This window comes from Macaca fascicularis, chromosome 18 (assembly GCF_037993035.2).
Source record: "Macaca fascicularis isolate 582-1 chromosome 18, T2T-MFA8v1.1".
Classification (NCBI taxonomy): Eukaryota; Metazoa; Chordata; class Mammalia; order Primates; family Cercopithecidae; genus Macaca; species Macaca fascicularis.
In genome coordinates, this window is record NC_088392.1 from 1,850,852 (window position 1) to 1,878,496 (window position 27,645).

Consider the following 27,645-nt stretch of genomic DNA (forward strand, 5'->3'; position numbering starts at 1 on the left):
AAGTCAAATATTCTTCATTTCTGTGACAAAGGAAGCTTAAAAGTTAACAAAAAATTTTGCATAAAAATGACAGCATATGGCTGATTATAAAATGAGGCTGACACATCAGAGCTCCATCGCAGAACTGCTGTCTCCCACGCTGGAGTGCCACATCCTTACTACAATCGTAATGCTCTCATGCTTTAGAAATCACTTTACAAATACTGAAAACTTACAGGTTTCAGTATTTGAATTTATCAATTTGAATATATGAAGTAAACTTCATAAATCTCCCATAGTAGCATACCTTATGAGGCCGCATGTGTGTGTGTCTCAACTGAAGTTGGTACTATCCCTATGAATATTCATCTAATTCTCAGCTATGCTGGGAAGACCTTCACATTGAAAGGTCAGAGGTTGGTTTTTCGGAGGCTGCCCATCCCTAACAGGGACTGTTCCAGCACGAGAAGGACTGCCAAGCACTGCTCCCTTAAGCAGCACTCTCTCACGGGGCTGATGCTCTGCCATGGGGATAGCCAAGGAAGCCAGCTCCCCCCACCCTTATTCTAGAACTTCCACCGCAGCACACAAAGACTGAGCTGTGCAAGAATGGAATATCTTAGCACTGCCATCATCACTTTTGAAACAATAAACCCAAACACCTCCAAACTGAAAGCATACTTTCAAGTCCACAACAGTTATAAATCAGGGTGGTATTAAAGTGATTTAAGATTATCAAAACAAGTATGTTCACCATTACTATTTCTTGGTAAGGTAGGAAAGGAAATGGTCAAGTAGATTTCAGTAAAATGATGATGATATTTGATCTGTTTATGCTTGAATGAAAGAAAAATTAAATAAGGCTTCAAATAAAAAAAGAGTAAGCTTTCAACGACTATTTCTCTCACCTTACCTGTTGCTTGTACTGTCCAGTTCGAACGCTCTCACACGCCTCCTTCCCTCCAGCACCCCCACTGTGGTGCCACGCAGACTGCGACTGCTCTGTGCTCTCCTCCACTCTGAGTCGCCTTCCCCTCATAGGGGAAGGAGGGGCTCATGGGCACTCCTTCCCCAATTCCTCCCACCAACAGCAGCTATAAATCATCACTCTTTTACCTGGTGACAGCACACACTCCCAGTGCCAGGAAAATCCTAGTTATGTTACCTAAGAATTACCATCTCAGACACCTGCAACTACACTAGACTGATGCCGGACTCCCACACTACATAGTTGAGAAAACTGGAAGTCCCACAGGCAAGTGACTTCTCTAAGACTAAACCACTAGTTAACGGCAGAGTTGAAACGAGAGCCTGGATCTCAGCCCCCTACCACATCAGTACCATGTCCATTCACTGAGCTGACAACAGGCAGAGGCCAGCTCTCATTCAAGTTCATGCACCACCTTTCCTCAGCCCAGGCATGGCACCACAGCCATTCAAGAGATGATGAAAAAAAAAAATGAATCACTTGTGAGCAGGCAACAAAACACAATGGAAAAACATGGACTTTAAAGTCATGTTTTTGGAAACAATCACCAGCAAGTGACCCTACGGAAGCTCCTTGGTCTGAGTCTTTGTTCGCTCATCTGCAAAGCACTGACGAAAGTGGACTTAATACATTATGAAAGCGCAGCACAATGCCGCCCACAGAGGAAGCCCCCAAGGCCTCAGTCTTCACTCTCCTGCTTCCCAACATCCCACTCAAAAGGTCACCCTCCTCACAATAGTAACTTGGGCACAGAGAGTAGCCAGGCCTGGACTGTCCAAATGAGCATCCATTGGCTCCATGTGGCAACCTGCATTTCAATTAATTAAAATTAAATAAAACTTATAATCCAGTTCCCTCAGTCACATTAGCCACATCTCAAGAGCTCAGTGGGCACCCGGGCTAGTGGCTACCATAGTGGACATCATAGATGGAGAATATTCCATTACTGCAGTGAGTTCTACTGGACAGCACTGGCATCAACAGAGCACACTGCAAGCTGGGTCACAGGTGCAAGACAGGCTTCAAATGAACACATTCTCTTCAGCATTTCAAATAGAGCAAAATTCTTCAAGAATGGAATCAGATATGAATTTTTGCTCTACGACACATAGTTATCTACTCTGACGTTCTAGTATACAAGTCAGACAAATTCAAAATGAAAAATCAAATATTTACATCTAAGTATTTGAAAAGATACATATAAAATTTAGAAAATATAAACTTTATAGCACTTTCTGATATTAACATGTTCTTCCAGACAAAAGATACTATTAATGCAAGACCACTGTCTGCAAAACATGAGCATTGTAAACAACAGCAGCAACAGAAACCTCAATGCCAACATCACTGTCAGCAACTACATGAACTAATGCCTCACTGACATCACTCTTCTTTAGAAACTCTAAATTACATGCCCGCTACTAAAAACATATATATTCAACATTTTACTCGGTTTTTCCTCTATAATCCTGTACCAGTAAATCTAAGATGCCTAGACTTTGATGATACAATTACATTATTCATATCACTGTGCTACTAACACCTGTTAACATGTAAAAATGTTATTACTAATAATTTTATTGTGTACAGACAGAATAAAGTAGTGGTTAAGACGCCACTATCAAATCATGTGTTACTACACAAAACTGAACGAATACACTCGCAACAGGCGTGAGGTGTGAAAGGCCTGCAGGTGTGCCAGAACTGCCCTTGGATCACGCAGCCAGAAACCACTACGTGGGGGAGTCAGGCGACTTCCACGCTAGGAGTAAAGGGCATGAGTCTCAAGGATACAGAAACACTGTAACGAAAACGGTAAGTTTAAGCCTCACTGAGTAGTAGAGCTAAAAAGGGAAAATGAAATATGGGGAATTTTTTGAGGATAAAAATGTGAGGAAGGCATACTGGTAAATATTGCAAAACAAGAGAGAGCAGCAAGCAGAAGTCCTTCGGAGACAGCAACTGGGAGCTTTCCTCAATAGCATTTCTATGTATGCGAAATAATTTCTAAATTATTGATTATTCAGAAACATTTTCCCCTCTGTATTTAAATTGCCTTACACAATCAAGTCCAGCTGAAACTAAATCCAGTGGTGTACAAGTTATACTTTTTTTCTTAAAATGTTTTAGGATTAGCAGCTTTTCATAAAATGCCTCTATAACCAAATCACAACATTAAACAAAGCATTTTAACACATCAAGAGCCTATCTTCTAAAATTTTAACTAGTCACAATTAAATAATTCCCATAGTTTTTGCCTCCTTTCTCTCCACCCCCCAAAAATTAGACAATTATTATATCCAATTTAAAAGCAACACAATGCTAATGTCTTCTTAAAAGATGACATGCTTCTGTGCCCCCAACGTCTGCCAATTAGCTGAGGACGTTAGAACTAGGAATGATCCCAGCATTTGATACCTCCCCTCCCTTCTTATGGAAATGCCATTCACTGGCTCCACTTTCCTAAGGACAAAGTGATTTTTGATAACAGGTGAAATGTAAATCTCGTGAGAAAGACATTAACCCAGACCAGAGAACTATCAATGTGCCTCACAGCAGCTTACAGAAAGGTGTATTCACCCGCAGGAAAAAGATTCCGAGTTGTGAAAGACAGAAATCAGAACAATTTTTCCAAGTGTCCAAGTTGGGGTTTTTGTCAAATAAAAATGAGAAAGCAGGTCTCAAGCCATGAAGAAATTAAAGCCTACTCGCTCAGTCTTTTAATAATCATTTTAAAATGATCCTTACTACTTACAGGATCTACAAATAGAAACACACTGAAATATTTACAACTCATTAATATGAGTTACAATCTACCTGTATTGCAATATTCCAAACATTTTCCTCCTGCAGTTAAACTAATTGTATAAATTAGAATACAAATTAGAATAAATCTTCTATTCTTTGAGCCACCAAATAATAATGTTAGTAACAATGAATTTTATAATGCCTGGTTATTTGGGAAATTAAAAAGTAGCAAACACTGACAACTGAAAATTGATAAGAAATAAATAAATAAACAAGACTAATCTACTTGCTAAATGTATAGTTTGATTCTCTATGGTGCAGGGTTTAATTTCCATAACCACTTCTCAGTGTAGTAGATATCTTTTGAACAAGAAGAGCACGACAATACCTCAGGTTGCCTCTCATCCCATATGGCAGTAGGACATTCCTTAGCACCACACAGACTGATTACAAGCTGCCAAGATGGCTCAGCTAGCTTTTTCCACATGATCCCAATTTATTAAGATAAAGACTTTCAGCCTGGGTAACACAGAAAGATCCTGCCTCTATAAAAATAAAGTATCCAGGTGTGGTGGCACATGATTACAGTCCCAGCTACTTGGGAGGCTGTGCTGAAAGAACTGCTTGAGCCCTGGAGGTCAAGACTGCTGTGAGCCATAATGGCTCCACTGCACTCCAACCCCGGGTGACAGAGCGAGATCCTGTCTCAAAAAGAAAAAAATAAAAAATAAAAGATAAAGACTTTATAGACAAATCTAAGAGATTTTACTAAGCTGTTTTAACTCCCCCAAACACGGATGTTTTTGCTGCTACCATCTACATTTTCAAATATATTCTTAATATTTTCCTTAAGAAAAGGAGTATATTACAAGTAAAACCTAAAATTTGGCTGTTATGTTCCATCTGGTAAAAACAAAATAATGTGAAAAACCAGAAAAATTCAATAATGTATTTAACACTATGATGAGACTGAGAACATTCTGAAGTTCACAATTCTTGTTAACTACCTGACTAGTACAGTACTGGTATGGTACTGTTACTAATACGGCCAAATAAGTACCACTTCCAAAACACACAGGGTCTGTTAAGAGTCCCCACCATGACCACCACACTGTCCATGTCCCCAGCACTGCACCCATCAGTGCCCAGTTCCCATTTCCTCTATGAACGTCCCGCAGTCTCCCCCAGTACCCAGTGATTTTCCACACACACTAAAAACCACCTAACAGCCTGGACACAGATTCCCAACCTTCTCAACCCAATGATCTCCACGGTGATGTCCCTCTAGGATGGGGAGACCAGGCATTTACCACAGAGCTATTCCACTTCAAAGACGGCAAATCAGGATCTTATTCGGGCCACACCTCCATGTCCTAGCAATTTTTCCAGTTCAGAAAGCAAAAAGGAAGGGCTTTAGGTCACCAGGTTGGGACCTGGTTCATTTCTGGGCTGGCCCTTACCTGTCACAAAAGGGACTCTTTCAGTTCTTGGCTGTAAACAGTGGTGAGAACACCCACCTTCTTTAAGAAGGGAACATATGGACCACAGAAGAAAAGCACTTAGCCTTTCCCCACACAAATTCAGAACACTTGCTTCTCAGCCACTCCCACAGCCAGTAAATTGGTAGCAGTCAACCCTCTGCGCCTACAAACTCATCAATTCCCATCGTCGTGGGGACCTACCTCACCACAACTCCCCACACCACACTTCCTCAGCTCTGTCATCACCCAGGCTCTTCCCCGATGGATACATCACCGTAAATTTATGCCTAGTTCAATACAAATTATTATTGATTTTCTTTTGCTGATTATTTATGATCTCTACCAAAGCATGACCACATTTTCCCATTTTTTTTCAGCCCTCGTCTGAATCCTAATCATATCCTTACTCAATTGACCTGACGTTACCAATTAAGAATAAAAGTCACAGTCACCACCACTATTTCATTCTTCCTCCCCTAGTTTTCCTCCTGCCAAAAAGGATGGACATTATTCTTCCTTTCCAATACATCCTCTTTCCAAAGGTGTCACCTCCTTATTCTACACAGAGCTACACCACGTCTCCCAACCTTTTCAAGAACATCATCCTTCTGTGTGGCTTCCACTATCACCACGATGATAAGGACTCTGCAGCTTACATCTCCAAAGCCTGCTTCTGGGTCTGACAAAACTACGCATTGGACCACTTCTCCTGCCAATGCTTTGGTTTGTTTCTTAATACAAGATAGATTTCTTTAAAAAAAAAAAAAAAAAAAAAAGTTATCTGGTTTAGTTAGGTAAGATCTTTAAAAAACCCACAGTCCATATCTGCTTAATGCTGCAATACTGCCAGCTCCTGCCTGGGAAAGAACAAGGTGACGGAGCCGCTTCTCATCGCCACTGCACAATGCTGTACGTTCTAGCCAGCTCCACGAGGCAAGGCACACAGACCATAAAGGAAGAAGTAATACCACTGCTATTTGCAGATGGCACGACTGTCTTTATAGATTACAAGAAATCTACAAAACCACTCTTACCACCAGTGAGTTCAGCAAGGTTATAGGATAAAGGATCAAACATACAAAATCAACTGTATTTCTATACACTAGCAATGAAAATGTGGAATCAAAAATTTTAAATACCAAACCATTTACAATCACTACAAAAAAATACTTAGGAGTAAATCTAATATTTGCATGCTGAAAACTACAAAACGCTGGTGAAAGAGATCAAATTATCTCCAAATAAAATGGAGCAAAAGGAACCATGTTCATGATCTAGAAGACTTGACATAGGAAACATGTCAATTCCCCCCCCCAAACTAATATAATACATAGGTTCAACACAAGTCCTAACAAAATCCTAGTAAGGATTTTGTAGATACGAACAAGATTATTCTAAAATTTATAGGGGAAGGCAAAGGAACTAGAATAACTTAAAGATTTCTGAAAAAGAAGAAGAAGAAGAATCAGCCTACCCACGTTAAGACTTTCCATAAAGCCACAGTACAGCACACTGTGGTACTGGCAGGAACTGACACACTGATGAGATGGAGAAGAGAACAGAACCAAGGTCATAGAGAGCCCCGCTCATGTACAATCAAGTGGTATTAGAACATCTTGATACACACTGGCTAAAAAATGAACTTCAATCTAAATCTCTCACCTTACCAAAAAAATTTTTTTTAAATATTCAGACATAAAGCTATAATACACATACAAGAAAATCTTCAACAGAGAGTTTTGTGAAATTCTTACTATGATACCAAAAGCACAATTCACAAAAGTAACAAAAGCAATAAATCAGACCTCACCAAAATTAAAAACACTGGATCCACCGAAATCTCTCTGAATCTCAACGGATGGAAAGACAAGATACAGACTGGCAACATGGTGAAACCCTGTCTCTACTAAAATACCCACACAAAAAAACTTATCCAGGCATGGTGGTGGGCACCTGTAGTCCCAGCTACTCGAGAGGCTGAGGCAGGAGAATGGACCCAAGAGGCGGAAGTTGCAGTGAGCAAGATACAGCCACTTCACTTCAACCTGGGCAACAGAGCGAGACTCTGTCTTAAAAAAAAAGAAAATATGTCCAACTATATATCTGACAGAGGACCCATAGTTAGAATATGTAAAGAACTCTCCAAATTCAACAAGAAAAAAAAATAATCAAACACCACAACTAGAAATTAAAGATGGAAAAACATTTACTTAATAGAGTACACAAATGGCTAAAAGATGTCCAACCTCACTAGCATTAGGAAAATGGAAATGAAAAACACAATCAACCATCACTCCACATCTACTACAACAGCTACAATCAAAAGCAGTGACAACACCCAATGTTGGCACAGACGAAAATAAACTGGATCTCTCAAATACTGCTAGTGCAAATGTAAAATGGTATAGCCACTATGGGAAATAGTTTGGCAGTTTCTTAAAAAGCTAAATATACAGCCGGGCCCAATGGCTCACACCTGCATTCGCAACACTTTGGGAGGCCAAGATGGGAGGATCACGAGGTCAGGAGATCGAGACCATCCTGGTTAACACGGTGAAACCCCGTCTCTACCAAAAATACAAAAAATTAGCCGGGTGTGGGGGCGGGCGCCTGTAGTCTCAGGCACTCAGGAGGCTGAGGCAGGAGAATGGCGTGAACCCAGGAGGCAGAGCTTGCAGTGAGCCAAGACTGCGCCACTGCACTCCAGCCTGGGCGACAGAGCGAGGCTCTGTCTCCAAAAAAAAAAAAAAGCTAAGTATACACCTACCATACAACCCAGCAGTGAAGTTTCTGGACATTTATTCCAGAGAAATGAAAACTTATGCCCACACACACACAAACGTACACAATTGTTCATGGCAGCCTTATTTCTAACATCCAAAAAATTGAAACAACCTATACAACAGCTTGGATGGCTCTCACAGCATTATGTTGAATGAAATAGGCCAACCTCAAAAAACAAATCACATAATACAGATATCACTACAATATGGAAAAAAATAGAAAAATTTTTAAGTATCACATATTGAGTAATTTCAGTTATGTAACATTCTTGATATTAAAACGAGATGGAGAATCGATGAGAGGTTTCCAAGGCCAGGGGTCAGAGGGACGGGAGTGGCTGTGGCACAGGAAGCTCCCTGTGGGGCTGGAATGGTTCTGCATCTTGGCTGCGGTGGTGATTACACAGATCAACACCTGATGAAATCACAGAGAACCACGCACACACACACACACACACACGCACACACACACACTGTGCCAAGGTAAGTGTCCTGGTTTCATATTATAGTTATATAAGATGTAACCACTGGGGTAAACTGGGTGAAAAATACAAGAAACTTGATATGGTTTGGCTGTGTCCCCACCCAAATCTCATCTTGACTTTAACTCCCACAATTCCCATGTGTTGTGGGAGGAACCCGGTGGGAGGTGATCGAGTTATGGGGAAGGGTCTTTCCTGGGCTGTTCTCGTAATAGTGAATGAGTCTCACGAGATCTGATGATTTTAAAAACGGGTTTTTCTACACAAGCTCTCTTTGCCTGCTGCCATCCACATAAGATGTGACTTGTTCCTCCTTGTCTTCCACCATGATTGTGAGGCCTCCCCAGCCATGTGGAACTTTGAGTCCAACGGAACCTCTTTCTTTTGTAAATTGCCCAGTCTCCAGTATGTCTTTATTAGCAGCGTGAAAATGAACTAATACAAGACCCGTCTATACCATTTTTGCAATTCCTGTAACTCTCTAATTATTTCCAAATTCAAAATTTAAAAAAAAAATTATTTTTAAAGTAAAATAATGACAATATATGCCATGCAAACATTAATCAAAGAAAGCTGATATAGTTTTATTGAAATTAGACAAGTCTTCACAAAGCATTTTTAAAGATAAAAGAGGGCATTTAAAGACAATAAAAGGTCAAGTGAATAGGTTAATAATCCTAAATGTGCATCATCTAATAACACACTCCAAAATTAACCAAAAGAAATAGACACATCCACAATGATGTTTAGAAACTCATGAAGTCTCTCAGTAACTGACAAACAAGCAAACCATGAACAGCAACAGATTTGAACTAGACAACCAACAACTATGACTTCACTGACATACAGAGCAGTGCACTTAACAACTGAAAAATACAAATTATTTTTAAATACACAAAGAAAATTTGCTACAAGTTGTCTAATGATGAACCATAAAGCGAGTCTCAACACATTACAAAGACTGTAATTTTTATTTTATTTTATTTTATTTTTTGAGACAAAGTCTCGCTCTGTTGCCAGGCTCGAGTGCAGTGGCATGATCTCCGCTCACTGCAACCTCCGCCTCCTGGGTTCAAGTGATTCTCCTGTGCCTCAGCCTCCCGAGTAGCTGGGATTACAGGTGCACGCCACCATGCCCAGCTAATTTTTGTACTTTTAGTAGAGACAGGGTTTCACTATGTTGGTCAGAATGGTCTCAATCTCTTGACCTCGTGATCTGCCTGCCTCAGTCTCCAAAAGTGCTGGGATTACAGGCGTGAGCCACCGCACCTGGCCCGTTTTTTTAAATTATAAGTAAATGGCCTCATGATATTCAGATACAAATCAATTACAAAAAGATAACTGCAAAAAACAGGTCAGGCGTGGTGACTCATGCCTGTAACCCTGGCACTTTGGGAGGCTGAGGTGGACCACTTGAGCTCAGGAGTTCAAGACCAGCCCGGGTAACATAGCAAGACCTGGTCTCTATTTAAAATGATAATAATTATAATAAGTTAACTAGGCCGGGCGCGGTGGCTCAAGCCTGTAATCCCAGCACTTTGGGAGGCCGAGACGGGCGGATCACGAGGTCGGGAGATCGAGACCATCCTGGTTAACACGGTGAAACCCCGTCTCTACTAAAAAATACAAAAAACTAGCCGGGCGAGGTGGCGGGCGCCTGTAGTCCCAGCTACTCGGAGGCTGAGGCAGGAGAATGGCGTGAACCCGGGAGGCGGAGCTTGCAGTGAGCCGAGATCCGGCCACTGCACTCCAGCCTGGGTGACAGCGCGAGACTCCGTCTCAAAAAAAAATAAATAAATAAATAAATAAATAATAAGTTAACTAGAAAAAATCTCTAACTTTGGAAATTAAGCAACATAGTTCTAAATTAAATATGGATTTAGAGTAGAAATGACAATGGAAATTAGAAAATATTTGGGCCTGGGTACGGTGGTTCACACCTATAATCCCAACACTAAGGGAGACCGAAGCCAGATCTAGTAGATGGGATTACAGGCACTCACCATCTCATCCAGCTAATTTTTGTATTTTCAGTAGAAATGGGGTTTTGCCATGTTGTCCAGGCTGGTCTCGAACTCCTGAGCTCAAAGTGATCCGCCCGCCTTAGCCTCCCTTAGTGCTGGGATTACAGGCATGAGCCACCACACCCGGCCTCCAGGTTTTAACCATTAAAACTTCTCATAAGATAATTAATTTGGCTCTCCTTTCTTTTCATATTAGTACTGTTTGGCTTTGATTAATGTACTAATAATCTGCATGATATCATTTAAGGAATATCTCCTTGAGTTTTTATATTAATAAACACCCTGAGAAGGCCACAGCATCACTTAGACAGGATTCCACAGAGGGTGCTTAATCTGAGTTTAACTGCGAGGAAACACAAAACAGAATGTGAAACATTCTGTATAATAACTGATCTTCATTCTTCAAAATGTCAATAGAATGAAAGATAAACACTAAACTACTACTCCAGATTAAAAGACACTAAAAAAGCATGCCACCTAAATGTGACATGTGATCATACCCAGTACTAGAGAAAATAAGGCTACAAAGGACATTACTGGGATGATAGACAACATTGAAATATAAATTTAAAGTAGATACAAAGCATTGTATCAATATTAAATTTCCTGAATTTGATAACTGCACTAAGGTTACATAAGAAAATACCTATTTCTTAGAAAATACACACTGAAGAATTAAGAAGAGGAATGAAGTAATCAACCTAGTCTGAAATGACTCAGAAAAATAAGAAGATGTGAAAAGAATAATAAATGTAGCAAAATACGGGAAAAACACAGGTGAATGTGAGTAAAAGATACACAGGAGGAATATAGGGCCATACCTAACTTTTGGGAAGAAAAAGAAATACCATTTATAAATGTTGATAGAGCAACCAGGATTAATTCTATCATGCATTAGCTATAAAGTCACAAATTTTCTCCAGCTTTTTTTTTTTTTTTGAGACAGAGTCTCACTCCATTGCCCAGGATGGAGTACTGGGGCTCGATCTCAGCTCACTGTAACCTCCACCTCCCAGGTTCAAGTGATTCTCCTGCCTCAGCCTCCCTAGTAGATGGGATTACAGGCACTCACCATCTCACCCGGCTAATTTTTGTATTTTTAGTAGAAATGGGGTTTCGCCATGTTGTCCAGGCTGGTCTCAAACTCCTGAGCTCAAAGTGATCCGCCCGACTTAGCCTCCCTTAGTGCTGGGATTACAGGCATGAGCCACCACACCCGGCCTCCAGGTTTTAATCATTAAAACTTCTCATAAGATAATTAATTTGGCTCTCCTTTCTTTTCATATTAGTACTGTTTGGCTTTGATTAATGTACTAATAATCTGCATGATATCATTTAAGAAATATCTCCTTAAGTTTTTATATTAATATAGCTAATAAGTATATTAGAAGCTAAGCTTATAAGTAAGCTTAGCGTATAAGGAAATTAGGTAGCAACGGATAACAAACCTGGTACAGAGGAACTTCCAGCCATCACAGACAAACCACTCCAGTCCTCTTTTCCTTTGCATTATCCTGGCCCGTGGTAAGGTATGGTAATCACTTTCCTCATTCTCAAAGCCTTCTTCAGACATCATTAGTGGCATTTCATCCAAATGTGCAGACTCATCCTCCAGCTGGTACCTAGTTAGAGTAAAAACAGATTGCTGAGACAGGCCAAGCAGGCTTCTTTACAGTGTGTTTCATATAGGGACAGTATTTCCTCAAATTAGGCTGTCTTCAGCTGAGGTAACGCATTATAAATAAGACTGCAGAGGCTGCTTTCTTTTGCAAAGGAATGTTGGCTAAGGTAAAAAAGCTGCCCAGCGAGGCCTGTGCTAGCTGTTAACTGTGCTGTGAGCGTACTCCTGGAGGCATCTGTGGTGCGGATGGCCAGGCTGACAGCACAACTGATGCTGCTCAACAGCTCCTCACTGCACTTGATCCAGTCAGAAAACACCACTCTTCTGAAACATGACTATAGCAAAGAATGTTCACTCCAAGCAACATCTAAACACTCTATGTTACACAACTTTACATCATCAGCCAACATTCTAGAAGTGACTTTCAACAATATGTAGCTATCTGTATCTGAAAAGTATCAACATCATCCTTTGGTTTGCTGACAGACTTGATAATCTTTGGGGAATGATGCTATGTCCCATTTATTCTGTTATTCTCTTCACTAAAACGTGCTATTCAATGAAAAACTCTCAACAACCAGCATACCTTTTAAAGCTCAACAATCTTCTTGATTCCAAGAAACAGGCGGCCTATCATCAAAACTGTTCCTTTTATCCCTCCTCAATCACAAACATAATTTATCTTTAAAAAATAAAAACTTACCTTTTTGAGAACAATGTGTCAGAAACGATAATGGTGATTCAACAAGTGCTATCTTACTGAATTCTGCATCAAGTATTTGTGGAGGCATTGTCACAATGTGAAAAATACGAGAGCAGACTTGTGGGTTCCTCTCTGGGATAAAGGCAGTCACTTATATTGAAATCTTTTTTCACATTCTCTAAATTCCACATAGAAGACAGCTAAAACTAACCAAAACCCACCACTAAAACATAAATAAGGGACAGAGATAGTACCATCCTTAATTGACACATAAAGAGAAAAGTAAGTATTCTAAACCAACAAAGCCAGGTCCAGAGTCCAGTCTGGATCACAGCCAGGCAGCTCAGGGGCAAAACAGGACTGGGGGCCCTAGCAATGGCAGACCATGGATAAAAATTATACCCAGACAGAATCTACCCTGAGAGCAACAGGTCTGTGATCACAGCACTGGTTACTGGGGGACCTACAGGAGGGTGCACAGAGCTTGGTTAGTAAGGCATCAATGTCGGGGGCAGAAGTCCACATGGGAAGAAGGATGCACCTCTTGGAAGGCTTGTTGGTGAGGGGAAGAAAAGGAGCAATAAGTGGAAATTAAGAGTTCTTCAGAAACGAAAAATAGGAATCAAACACATAAGCAGGCAATTCTAGTACATTCTGGTAAAGTGCAATTTAGAGATAGGTCACTATTGTGGAAGACTTTTCTTTTTTCAAGAGAATACAGTGAGTCTCAGGAACCCAGTCATGCAGTCCTCACTGCCTAGAAAACTCAAAGAGAAACAGCACGTTGTAAGTACCCAGAGGCCAAAAGGCATGGATGATGTGAAGGTAAGCGCATGCAGTGGCCGAGTATACATGTCATGTACGATGGAATCGTATTTCTGACCACGACCTGGCGTATTTCATTCCTAGTAATTCTTCCTCTTTTCAGACCTCCAACTGATGGGCCTGACGTGCACAGTTTCCAGACAAGGGCAGCTTAGCTCCAGGCACCTAAAATAGGCTCTGAAGTCCAGTGCAGAGTTCCTGCCAAAGTGAAGACTCTATTTGCACTGCACGCAATATGCAGAGTGCAGACTCCAGAAGAAACCCACCCTTTCTAGCCACAGCCCCAGCAAAGGGGGCTCTTGCAAAGCAGAATGTTTTTTCTGTTTTCTGTTTTGCCTCTCCTAGCCCTCCCAGGGCTACCCTGTAGTCACCTCTATGAGAGCAAGGGAAACAGGAAGACGGGCTCCTGGAGTCCAAACAGGATGTGGACGTCCCTGGTAGTTCTCTCTTTTCTCACACAACTTCTCCCTGAGAACTACCCCAGTCAGGTAGACTTTCACAACAACACGAAGGGTTAAAACTCTGAGAGAAAACCCTGACTTTCAGAAAGTATAAAGCTGAGAAAAAACAACCCTGGAAACTGCAGACGTGGGATAAACCAGAGAGCGGAGAAAGCTGGACAAGGGATGCCCTAATTCTGTATATGAATCAACAGAAGTCCCAGGCTCACCCTCAAGCTGCAAAAATGTGCCCAAACCCAAATAAGCACAGGACAGGCTCTGGGAACTACTCAGGTCCTACACAACAGGCCCTGACAAGCACTAGTGGGCAGCTGATGGCCTGGTCAAGGCTTTGCAACTGAACTGACATGGCAACCACCACCCACTGGTGGTGAAACAGAACTAGGGGTCGAAACCTACCCAGGTCAATGCACTGCTAAAACAAAACATTCTTCAAAGGATTATGAGACCCAGAGTCCCTCAACACAATATTCAAAATGTCCAGGATACAAGCCAAACTTACTCAACATACAAAGTAATAGGGAAATATGGCCAATAGTCAAGAAAAAGAACAACCAACAAACGCTACTTGCAGTATAAAAAACATATTGGAGTTTTAAAGCAGCCATTATATCCATGCTCCATGACATAAAGCTGAACAGTCTTGAAGTGAATAGAAAAACAGAAGTTCTTTTTTTTTTTTTTAATACTCTACAAGTATCCTAGGGTAGACAGAAATTCTAAGCAGATGGGGGAGGCGGTGTGTGCACACGCACCCACGTATACACACTATTTATCTGTATTTCTTTATATATGAAAAGGTCTAACATGTATGCACGTCATTAGAATACCAGAAAAACTGAGGCAGAAAAATATGTGAAGAAAAAATGGATAAACACTTCCCAAATCTGTTGAAAGAAATCTACTAAATAAAAAAGACAGCAAACTAAAAACAGCGTGCAGTCCAAGATACCTACATAAAGATACATCATAATCAAACTACTAGAAGCAAAGATGAAGGAAAAAATCTTGAAAGCAGCCAGAGAAACACAACTCATTACATATAGAGGAACATCAATTCAAATGCCTGTAAATTTCTCATGGAGAAAAATGGAGGCCAAAGCACAGTGGAACTTGATGTTTGAAGTGCTAAAAGAAAAGAACTGTGAACCCAGAAATCTATATCCAGCAACAATGTCCTTCAGGAACGAAGGAAAAACAAAGATATTCTCAGATGAAAGAAAACTAAGAAAATTTGCTGTCAACAGATCTGCCCTGAAAGAATGCTAAAGAAAGACTCACGATGGAGAAAATGATACCAGAAGGAAACACGGAACTTCTAGAATGAAGGAAGAGCAACAGAAAGTTCTTGAAAATATGTATGACTATTAAAAATAAAACGTATTAAATTGTCAGGTTAAGTTTTTAACATAAACAGATGCAAATATATATAAGAAGCCTAACAGGGAAGAGTAGGTGACTCTATAGTTTATACGAGGTGGTAAAATACTAACCTTAAGTAGAAGTGAAAAGTTAGCCATATTATCATAAGCCCTAGAGTCGGATTTCCCAGCAGAGGCACATTAATATTTTGGGCCACAGAACTCTATTGGGGTGAAGCTGTCCTATGCACATATTTATTCCACAGTATCCCCAGCCTCTATGTACTAGATGCTAGTAGCAGCCCCACACTCACCCCTTGTTGTGGCAATCAAAGATGTTTCCAGACATTGCCAAACATCCCCTGGAGTACAAAAATCACTATCTAAAGGAAGTACTTTAAATATAATGGTATTTAATATTAAAAGATTAAAAGTAAAAAAAATGGAAAAATAAGGTTAATCACTGCATAATGACATACCAGTCAACAATGGATTGCATATAAAACAGTGGTCCCACTAAGGAAGCTAAAAATTCCTAACACCTAGTGACATCACAGCCATAATAACGTTCATAGTACAATGCATTACTCACATCTTTGTGGTGATGCTGGTGTAAACCAAATCTATTGGGTTACCAGTCATTCATATAAAAGTCTAGCATATACACCTAGTACAGTATCTAATACCTGACAATCATAACTAATGACTATACTATTGGTTTATGTATTTACTATACTATACTATTATTATTTTAGATCGTACCTTTTCTATTTATTTTCTTTAAAAGCTAACTGTAAAACAGCCTCAGGCAGGTCCTTCAGGAGGTATTCCAGCAGAAGACATTGTTATCACAGGAGATGACAGCTCCGTGTGTTATTGCCTTCCAGTGTGACAAAATGTGGAGGTGGAAGATAGTGATTAGATGATCCTGACCCTATGTAGGCCTAGGCTAATATGTGTGTTTTTGTCTTAGTTTTTAACATTAAAAAAAAAAAGTTTAAGTAAAAATAAATTTTAAAAAAAGCATATAGAACAAGAATATTAAAAAAGAAAATATTTTTGTGCAACAATACAATCTCTTCATGTTTTAAACTAAGTGTTATTACAAAAAAGTCAATAAGTTTTTAAAAATTAAAAAAAGTATAAAGTAAAAAAGTTGAAGTAAGCTAAAGATTAATTTGCATGCTAAGTGTCCTGTACAGGTGTATGATTGTTTATGTTTTATACTGCATTTTACTATGTTCAGTATGCTTAGATACACAGATACACGATTGTGTCACATCTGCCTGCCGTATTCAGGACAGTAACATGCTGCACAGGTTTGTAGCCTAGGAGCAACAGGCTCTACCATTACAGGCTAGATGTGCAGTAGGCTCTATCATCTTGGTCTGTGTGAGTACACTCTAGAATGGCTGCACAACAATGAAATTGCCAAACATATTTCTGGAGTACAAAACTCAGTATCTAGGGGAAGTATTTTAAGTATTAATGGTATTTAACATTTCTCAGAACATCACATCCCCATCCTTCAACAACACATGACTGTATATAATGGAAACACTAGTCAAAAGAAAGCTAAGTAGCTATATTAATATAAGACAAACACATCAAAAAAAAGAACTGCCTAGCATAAAGAGGAACATAATGAAATAATAAAAGGATCAAATCACCACTAAGATCTAAAAGTCCTAAATATGTATGCACCTACCACCAGAGTTTCAAAACACATAAAGCAAAACTGATACAAGCAGAAGGAAAAATAGACAAATCCACAATAGTAACTGAAGACTTCAAAACTCTCAGCCCACTGTTACCACTGTTACCACTGTTACTCGACATAGTACTGGAAGTCCTAGCTAGAGCTATCAGACAAGAGAAACATATATGGGGGAATCCAAATTGGAAAGGAAATAATCAAATTATCTTTGCTGATGATACGAACTTATATTTGCAAAAACCTAAAGACTCCACAAGAAAACTATTAGAACTGATCAATTCAGTAGTTGCAGGATACAAAATCAACATACAAAAATCAGTAGCATTTCTATATGCCAACAGTAAACACTGTGAAAAAGAACTCAATTTGTAGTCTTTTAGCCCTCACCCCCTTCCCAACCTTTCCCCCTGCATCCCCAAAGTCCATTGCATCATTCTTATGCCTTCACAGAGGACTTTTAAATATGCAAATTCAAACAAGAAGACACCATGTCTTGCTTATCAAATGTAAAAAAGAATTCTTAACATTCAATATGGCCAAAAGTCTTGGATAAACAGGTACTCTTAATCGCTGGTAAAAGTGGAGAACAATTTTTGAAGATGCATTGAAAGCTTTTTATTTCTGTAATGTAAATAAACTTTAACCAGGGTTTCTCATTATCCCATGGAAATTTAAAATGTGTTCAGTATTTCTCTACAAAGGTAACCATCACTGTACCGTGATGTTGAAAAAGATCCAAGGAAACACAGCAAAAAGCACAGTATCCATGAATAAATAATTGGTGAAATATACGACGGAATAGAATATTGTCACTAAAAATAATCACGGAGAAGAACTTTGTTGAAAGTAAATGTGTTAGGAGAAATGGTAGTCACTTCTTTTCACCCCTCTTTTAAACACCCTACTCTACCAATCCAAATGCTACTTGCTGTAGTGTCTCCAGATAATCTTTATACACAACTCCAACCACTATTGACAGCATCACAGAACATCCTTACAACATACAAGTTTCATTATAATTTAGGCAAAAAAAATTACACAATCTGTGAAGTAACAGACCTAAAACATTAATATTTTTCCCTTAAAAAGTCATTTTTTTCTTCTCTGTATGAGATTGCTTCTTTTAAAACAGTCAACTAGAAAATGAATATTTATACAAAATGCGAATAAAATTCAAAACACCACATAAATATACTGTAATATAATACACAAAATGAGACTTTTGGTCTTTTTCATTATTTCAACAGTTATGTCTTATTTTAGTAAAAGTCACAATCTTTTTTTTTTATTTTTTTATTTATTTTTTTATTTTTTTATTTTTTTTTTTTTGTTGAGGCGGAGTCTTCACTCTGTCGCCCAGGCTGGAGTGCAGTGGCACCATCTCGGCTCACTGCAAGCTCCGCCTCCCGGGTTCGCGCCATTCTCCTGCCTCAGCCTCCCGAGTAGCTGGGACTACAGGCGCCCGCCACCGCGCCCGGCTAATTTTTTTTTTTTTTGTATTTTAGTAGAGACGGGGTTTCACCGTGTTAGCCAGGATGGTCTCGATCTCCTGACCTAGTGATCCGCCCATCTCGGCCTCCCAAAGTGCAAGGATTACAGGCGTGAGCCACCGCGCCCGGCCACAAAGTCACAATCTTATCAAGTTTAATGCAGGAAACTCAGCACAAGGAGTTCTGAAAGATAAGGAACACAAGCAACATCATGTTTTGTAACCTCAACTCCAGAAATGGAGCCTTTGAACTGGCAAGCAATTTATTCCATTTCCAAGACAATTTTCCTATTGTATTGAAAATTTTACCACAGTATTTAAAAACAGTAAGATGATGAATAATGGATTTTTTCAGAGACAGGAAAAGTGCAGAATCTTAAGTGTCTTTGTTGCCTGGTGTCATACACACTTAATTGGTTTGTCACTCAAGAAAAATCAACGTTTCCAGCAATTAAGTATAATTCTGGGAACATACTTTTAAAATGAGTAAAAACAATTATGAACAAAGACGACAGAATGGATGATACCAAACCCAAGAGCACTGCCATGGTAAGAAACAAGGACAGCTATCTGAACTGCAGCCAAAGGTTTCAAAAAAAAAAAATTAGGAACTCTCAACTCGCAAGTACTGGAAGGCACATAATTTACATGTATCTAAGTAAAAGTAAATCAACACAATAACTAGCTTTAAAACTTACATTTTATCTTAAATATCTAATAGCCTTATTGTTTCCATTTCGATGAGAAACACTTCTTAGAAGCCAATCGATATTAAAGAAATATATTTAAAACATGTCTAATGCTCAAAGCTTCTTTAAAAATAAACACTCCCCCTTTGCCTCCATGTTAGTAAAGTAGAAAAACAAAGCAAAAAACTAAGTGTTATAAAGAAATGTGCATATTTCCTTCATCAAATACAACTACAAGGTTGAACCGTCATTGATAAGTCATTAGTAAGCAGCAAGCTGCATAAACTAATGAGAAATTGGGACTCTCCCTTCTATAGCAGCAAAGGAGACAAATGGTGCTATGGTTGAAATGTTTTTGTCCCCTCCAAATTCATGTGTTGGAAGCTTAATCCTCAAAGCAACAGTCTTAGGAGATAGTGCCTAATGGGAAGCATTTAGGCCACAATATTTCCACCCTCATGACGCATTAATGCCATCATAAAGAGGGCATATTGCATGGGTTCGCTCTATCCTGCTCTTCTGCCATGTGAGGAAACCACGTTCTTCCTCTCTTGCCTTCCCATCCTCTCCCATGTGAGGACACAGCAAGAAGGTCTCACCAGATGTCAATACCTTGATCTTGGACTTCCAGCCTCGAGAAGTGTGAGAAATAAATTTCTGTTCTTTATAAATTATCTAGTCTCAGATATTCTGTTACAGCACCACAAAATAGACTAAGACACAGGGTAAGATGTTAAAATAAATAAATAAGCCAGCAGATAAATGAATAAAATTAAAGGGATGGCTGCCTGAAAAATATGCCTTGACTTTAGTAGCAAAACGCAGCAAAAGGAACATGGAAATAGTCCCCTAAGCTGAGATGTCATTTCCCCCATGGGAATTATATATACAGTAACCTTGGAGCTAATGATTTCTAAAATGTTCTACAAGAAAACTGAACACCAATTTCTTGAAATAAGAAATAATACTGCTATACATAAATTGAGAAAAACTTCTGAATTAGAGTTAATGGTACAATATCCAATGTTATGTAAATACAAACCCAGAAATTTGAAGCTATATAGCCAATTAGCTCAGGATACATACTTCAGTTACCTAAAATTGTGATGTTCCCTATTATCAACTCTGTCTTCATGCTAATACTATTAGGAGTAAAAAATAAATAAATAAATAAGTAAAACATTTCTATTCTGGCAAGTGTAAATAATTTTTTAAACTTGAAATTATTTTATTTTATACTTTTTTTTTTTTTTTTTTTTTGGAAATAGAGCCTTGCTCTGTCTCCCAGGCTGGAGTGCAGAGGTGCAATCTCAGCACACTGTAACCTCAGACTCCTAGGTTCAAGAGATTCTTCTGCCTTGGCTTCCCAAGTAGCTGGGATTACAGGTGCTCGCCATCACATCCAGCTAATTTTTACACTTTTAGTAGAGACAGGGTTTCACCACCTTGGCCAGGCTGGTCTCAAACTCCTGACCTCAGGTGATCTGCCCACCTCGGACTCCCAAAGTGCTGAGATTACAGGTGTGAGCCACCGCACCCGGCCTACATATGCCTTTTAAAGGAAACTCTTATAGAACCGCCAAGAAAATGTCTCTGATTTCAACGAATCCTGGGACTGGACAACCAGATAAATACTGTCTTAAGAATTAGTACTATGTCTTTAAAAAAAAAAAAAAAGGCATTTCAATTGTGAACCATCACAGCAAAAGAAGTTTCATTTTTACAACTAGTAAAATATTAGACTATCATAATTATCAAAGTTTTATGATTCATAGAAAATTGTGTATAGACTCTCAGAATGAGAAATCTAACATTTAAAAAAATTGTGTTGCTTCTATCAAGAAACACTAATATTTTACCAATAATCAGACAATAGACATCTGTTCTTAACACTAGTATCTTTCAATGCTAAAACTTAACTATTAGAAGATTGCAAATGCCTCTGGGCAGGGCCAACAGTCACACTGCTGGCAAAAGCAAAGAAAAACTAGTAACGGACGTGGATAAACAAAACAATGCTTAATGTCATTCATTCTTCATTTAACTGCAAAGATAATTTGAATGACACCACCATCACTTAAAACACAAAAATGGGAAACACCAATTTAACAAATACCTTATTTTCACCCAGATGTTAACAATGCGAAGGAGAAATCAATGTCTCACATGACTTTGTAGAAAACAGACTTAACAAGTAATTGCATTCCCAGTGAACTATGAGTTACTATGTGTGATACACATCATTTTGTTTACTTAATGACATATGAAAACAGTAACATCCTCATCCTTGATGATAATAAAGGCAATGTGCTATTGAATGTTTTAATCTTCCTTAACCATATGATATGGTTTGGATGTGTGTCCCCTGCAAATTTCATGTTGAAATGTGATCCCCAATGTCAGAGGTGGGGCCTAGTGGGAGATACTGAATCATGGGGTAGAGGTGGTGCCCTCATGAATCCCCATGGTGATTGATAAGTGAGTTCTCACTCAGTTCACGTGAGATCTGGTCGTTTGTAAGAGTCTGGGACCTCCCATTCTCTCTTGCTCCCTTTTGTCATGTGACATGCTGGCTTCCCAATACCTTCCACCATGATTGTATACTTCCTGAGGCCTCCCCAGAAGCAGATGCCAGCACCATGCTTCCTGAAAAGCTTACTGAAGCATGAGCCAATTAAATCTCTTTTTTTTTTTTTTTTGTAAATTACCCGGCCTCAAGTATTATATTTCTTTATAGCAATGCAAAAACGGACTAACATCATACTCAAATCACATCTAATTCTTCCCTTGGAAATTTTTATAAAATATAAGCCCAATCATGAAATTTTTTATACGTTTTAACAACTAACCAACATTATCTTTTAAATATACTGTGTTCTAAAGTAGTATGATTATAATAAAAATAATTCCACTTCAAGGAAAACCTGAGAACTTCTAAAATACAATAACTACAGTTCTTTATACATAAGAGCAAAATGTCATTTTCATATGGTCAAGGAAGGAAACTTTCAAAGCTTACAAAGCGAAGTAAAGCTCATATGAAAGCTGTTTTTCTAATAACTATTTCGTTTTCAACTGCCAATGTGGATATCTAGGCTACATAATGTAAAATTCTGCTTCTGGTAAATTAAGACAATACACTAACTTACATTTCTTTTTTTTTTTTTTTTTTACTTTTATTCTATTCTATAGCACACACTTCCCAAAATTTAAATTGGGAAGTGAATAAAGTTTATAGCAAAATTGTTATGTTCTAATATTTCTATTTTGGGAAATGTGTACCATTGTGAAATTAGTGACTTGTTACAAATAGTTAAAATGGTAAATTTTAAGTTACCTATATTTTACCACAATGAAAACACTCTACAGACAGGAGGCTGGGGGATCAGTGGAATGGAAAATGACAGGATGAGGGTGGTAGCTCCAGGGTACAAGGTTTTTTTTGGACATGATGAACATGTTCAAACGTTGACTTTGGTGATGGTTACGTTTATCTATGAATATTCTAAAAAACACTGGGCTGGGTGCAGTGCTCATGCCTGTAATCCCAGCACTTTGGGAGGCCGAGGTGGGTGGATCATGAAGTCCAGAGATCGAGATCATCCTGGCCAACATGGTGAAACCCTGCCTCTACTAAAACAAAAAAAAACCTAGCCAGGCATGGTGGCACGAGCCTGTAGTCCCAGCTTACTCAGGAGGCTAAGGTAGGGGAATCGCTTGAACCTGGGAGGCAAAGGTTGCAGTGAGCCAAGATCGCACCACTGCACTCCAGCCTAGCAACAGAGCAAGACTCCCTCTCAAAAAAAACCAAAAATGCTTGAATAGGAATAGCTCTGGTCTGCAGCTCCCAGTGAGATCAAGGCAGAAGGCGAGTGATTTCTGCTTTTCCAACTCAGGTACCCAGCTCATCTCACTGGGACTGGGGAGACAGTAGGTGCAGCCCACGGAGGGCAAGCTGAAGCAAAGAGGGGTGTTGCTTCACCCGGGAAGCATGAGGGGTCAGGCAAACTCCCACCCCTAGCCAAGGGAAGCCCTGAAGGACTGTGCTGCGAGAAACGGTGCATTTTGGTCCAAATACTATGCTCTTCCCACGGTCTTTGTAACCCTCAGACCAGGAGATTCCTTTGGGTGCCTACACCACCAGGGCCCTGCGTTTCAAGCACAAAGCTGGGCAGCCATTTGGGCAGACACTGAGCTAGCTGCAGGAGTCTTTTTTCATACCCCACGGCACCTGGAATCCCAACAAGACAGAACCGTTCACTCTCCTGGAAAGGCTGAAGCCAGGGAGCCAAGGGGTCTACCTCAGTGGATCCCACCCCCACGGAGCCCAGCAAGCTAAGATTCACTGGCTTGAAATGCTCACTGCCAGCACAGCAGTCTGAAGTCAACCTGGGATGCCCAAGCTTGGTGGGGCAAGGGGCGCCTGCCATTACTGAGGCTTGACTAGGTGATGTAAACAAAGCCGCCACCAGAGCTCAGCAAAGCCACTGCAGCCAGACTGCCTCTCTAGATTCTTCCTCTCTGGGCAATCTCTGAAAGAAAGGCAGCTGCCCCAGTCAGGGGCTTATAAATAAAACTCCCATCTTCCTGGGACAGAGCACTAAGCGGAAGGGCAGGCTGTGAGCACAGCCTCAGCAGACTTAAATGTTCCTGTCTGCCAACTCTGAAGAGAGCAGCGTATCTCCCAGCACAGCGCTTGAGCTCTGCTAAGGGACAGACTGCCTCCTCAAGTGGGTCCCTGACGGCCGTGTATCCTGACTGGGAGACACCTCCTAGCAGGGGTCAACAGACACCTCATACAGAAGAGCTCCAGGTGGCATCTGGCAGGTGCCCCTCTGGGACAAGGCTTCCAAGGGAAGGAACAGGCAGCAATCTTTGCTGTTCTGCAACCTCCGCTGGTGAAACCCAGGTAAACAGGATCTGGAATGGATCTCCAGCAAACTCCAGCAGACCTGCAGCAGAGGAGCCTGACTGTTAGAAGTAAAACTAACAAACAAAGAAATTGCATCAACATCAACAAAAAACATTAACATCTACACAAACACTCAATCCGAAGGACACCAGCATCAAAGACCAAAGGTAGATAAATCCATGAAGATGAGGAAAAACCAGCACAAAAATGCTGGTAATTCCTAAAACCAGAATGCCTCTTCTCCTCCAAAGCATCACAACTCCTCACCAGCAAGGGGACGAAACTGGACGGAGAATGAGTTTGACCAACTGACGAAAGTAGGCTTCAGACGGTGGGTAATAACAAACTCCTCCGAGCTAAAGGAGCATGTTCTAACCCAATGCAAGGAAGCTAGGAACCTTGAAAAAAGGTTAGAGGAATTGCTAACTAGAATAACCAGTATAGAGAAGAACATAAATGACCTGACGGAGCTGAAAAACACAGCACGAGAACTTCATGAAGCATACGCAAGTATCAATAGCCAAATCAAGTGGAAGAAAGGATATCAGAGATTGATGATCAATTTAATGAAATAAAGCGTGAAGACAAGATTAGAGAAAAATGAATGAAAAGAATGAACAAAGCCTCCAAGAAACATGGGACTATGTGAAAAGACCAGACCTATGTTTGACTGGTATACCTGAAAGTAATGGGGAGAATGGAACCAAGTTGGAAAACACTCTTCAGGATATTATCCAGGAGAACTTCCCCAACCTAGCAAGACAGGCCAAAATTCAAATTCAGGAAATACAGAGACCACCACAAAGATACTCCTTGAGAAGAGCAACCCCAAGACACATAATCGTCAGATTCACCAAGGCTGAAATGAAGGAAAAAATGTTAAGGGCAGCCAGAAAGAAAGGTCGGGTTACCCACAAAGGGAAGCCCATCAGACTAACAGCAGATCTCTCTGCAGAAATCCTACAAGCCAGAAGAGAATGAGGTCCAATATTCAACATTCTTAAATAAAAGAATTTTCAACCCAGAATTGTATATCCGGCCCAACTAAACTGAAGGAGACAGACACAAAAAACCCTTCAAACCCTTTTCTTTGAAGGGTTTTTCGTGTCTGTATCTCCTTCACTTTAGTTTGGCTGGATATAATGAATATCCAGGAGCCGTTTTTTTTTTTTAAAGATTAACAAAACAGACCACTAGCCAGAATAATAAGAAATAAAGAGAGAAGAATCAGACACAATAAAAAATGATAAAGGGGATATCACCACTGACCCCACAGAAATACAAACTGCAATGAGGGAATACTATAAACACCTCTACGCAAATAAACTAGAAAATCTAGAAGAAATGGATAAATTCCTGGACACATACACCCTCCCAAGACTAAACCAGGAAGAAGTCAAATCCCTGAACAGACCGATAACAAGTTCTGAAATTGAGGCAGTAATGGCCTACTAACCAAAAAAAGCCCACGACCAGACAGATTCACAGTCGAATTCTATCAGAAGTACAAAGAGGAGCTGGTACCATTCCTTCTGAAACTATTCCAAACAACAGAAAAAGAGGGACTCCTCCCTAACTCATTTTATGAGTCCATCATCATCCTGATACCAAAACCTGGCAGAGACACAACAAAAAAAGAAAATTTCAGGCCAATATCCCTGATAAACATCGATGTGAAAATCCTCAATAAAATACTGGCAAACCAAATCCAGCAGCACATCAAAAAGCTTATCCACCACGACCAAGTCAGCTTCATCACTGGGATGCAAGGCTGGTTCAACATCCACAAATCAATAAACGTAATCCATCACATAAACAGAACCAATGACAAAAACCACATGATTATCTCAATAGATGCAGAAAAGGCCTTCGATAAAATTCAACACCCCTTCATGCTAAAAACTCTCAATAAAGTAGGTATTGATGGAATGTATCTCAAAATAATAAGAGCTATTTATGACAAACCCACAGCCAATATCATACTGAATGGGCAAAAGCTGGAAGCATTCCCTCTGAAAACCGGCACAAGACAAGGATGCCCTCTCTCACCATTCCTATTCAACATAGTATTGGAAGTCCTGGCCAGGGCAATCAGGCAAGAGAAATAAATAAAGGGTATTCAAATAGGGAAAGAGGAAGTCAAACTGCCTTTGTTTGCAGATGATATGATTGTATACTTAGAAAACCCAAAATCTGCTTAAGCTGATAAGCAACTTCAGCAAAATCTCAGGATACAAAACCAATGTGCAAAAATCACAGGCATTCCTATACACCAATAATAGACAAAGAGAGAGCCAAATCATGAGTGAATTCCCATTCACAACTGCTACAAAGAGAATAAAATAACTAGGAATACAACTTATATGGGATGTGAAGGACTTCTTCAAGGAGAACTACAAACCACTGCTCAAGGAAATAAGAGAGGTCACAAACAAATGGAAAACATTCCATGCTCATGGATAGGAAGAATCAATATTGTGAAAATGGCCATACTGCCCAAAGTAATTTGTAGATTCAATGCTATCCCCATCAAGCTACCACTGACTTTCTTCACAGAATTAGAAAAAAACTACTTTAAATTTCATATGGAACCAAAAAAGAGCCCACATAGCCAAGACAATCCTAAGCGAAAAGAACAAAGCTAGAGGCATCATGCTACCTGACTTCAAACTATACTACAAGGCTACAGTAACCAAAACAGCATGACACTGGTACCAAAACAGATATACAGACCAATGGAACAGAACAGAGGCCTCAGAAATAATGCCACACATCTACAACCATCTGATCTTTGACAAACCTGACAAAAACAAGCAATGGGGAAAGGATTCCCTATTTAACAAATGGTGTTGGGAAAACTGGCTAGCCATATGCAGAAAACAAACTGGACCGCTTCCTTATACCTTATACGAAAATTAACTCAAGGTGGATTAAAGACTTAAATGTAAGACCTAAAACTATAAAAACCCTAGAAGAAAACCTAGGCAATACCATTCAGGACATAGCCATGGGCACAGACTTCATGATTAAAACACCAAAAGCAACGGCAACGAAAGCCAAAATTGCCAAATGGGATCTAATCAAACCAAAGAGCTTCTGCAAAGAAACGATCATCAGAGTGAATAGGCAACCTACAGAATGGGAGAAAATTTTTGTCATCTATCCATCTGACAAAGGGCTAATATCCAGAATCTATGAGGAACTTAAATTTACAATTTAAAAAAAACAAACCAATCCCATCAAAAAGCGGACAAAGGATATGAACAGACACTTTTCAAATGAAGACATTTATGCGGCCAACAAATATATGAAAAAAGCTCATCAAAGACATGCAAATCAAAACCACAAGGAGATACCATCTCATGCCAGTTAGAATGGCAAT

The 27,645-nt window shown here is 39.7% G+C and overlaps 1 protein-coding gene across 50 annotated transcripts in view; it reads right to left on the reverse strand.

The window, feature by feature from the left end:
• The window catches only part of ATP9B (ATPase phospholipid transporting 9B (putative)), a 296,871-nt gene that overhangs the window by 261,044 nt on the left and 8,182 nt on the right, over positions 1-27,645 (reverse strand). For 46 of the 50 annotated variants that reach the window (XR_012427204.1, XR_012427206.1, XR_012427202.1 and 43 more), the window contains exon 2: positions 11,934-12,107. The exons of the other annotated variants lie outside the window; for them this stretch is intronic. Coding sequence is in view for 11 of the 46 variants with exons in the window: in XM_045377740.3 (XP_045233675.2) it covers positions 11,934-12,107 (174 nt within the window). In the remaining 35 variants the exon portion in view is untranslated. The remainder of the gene's footprint in view (positions 1-11,933; positions 12,108-27,645) is intronic. 50 annotated transcript variants of the gene reach the window in all.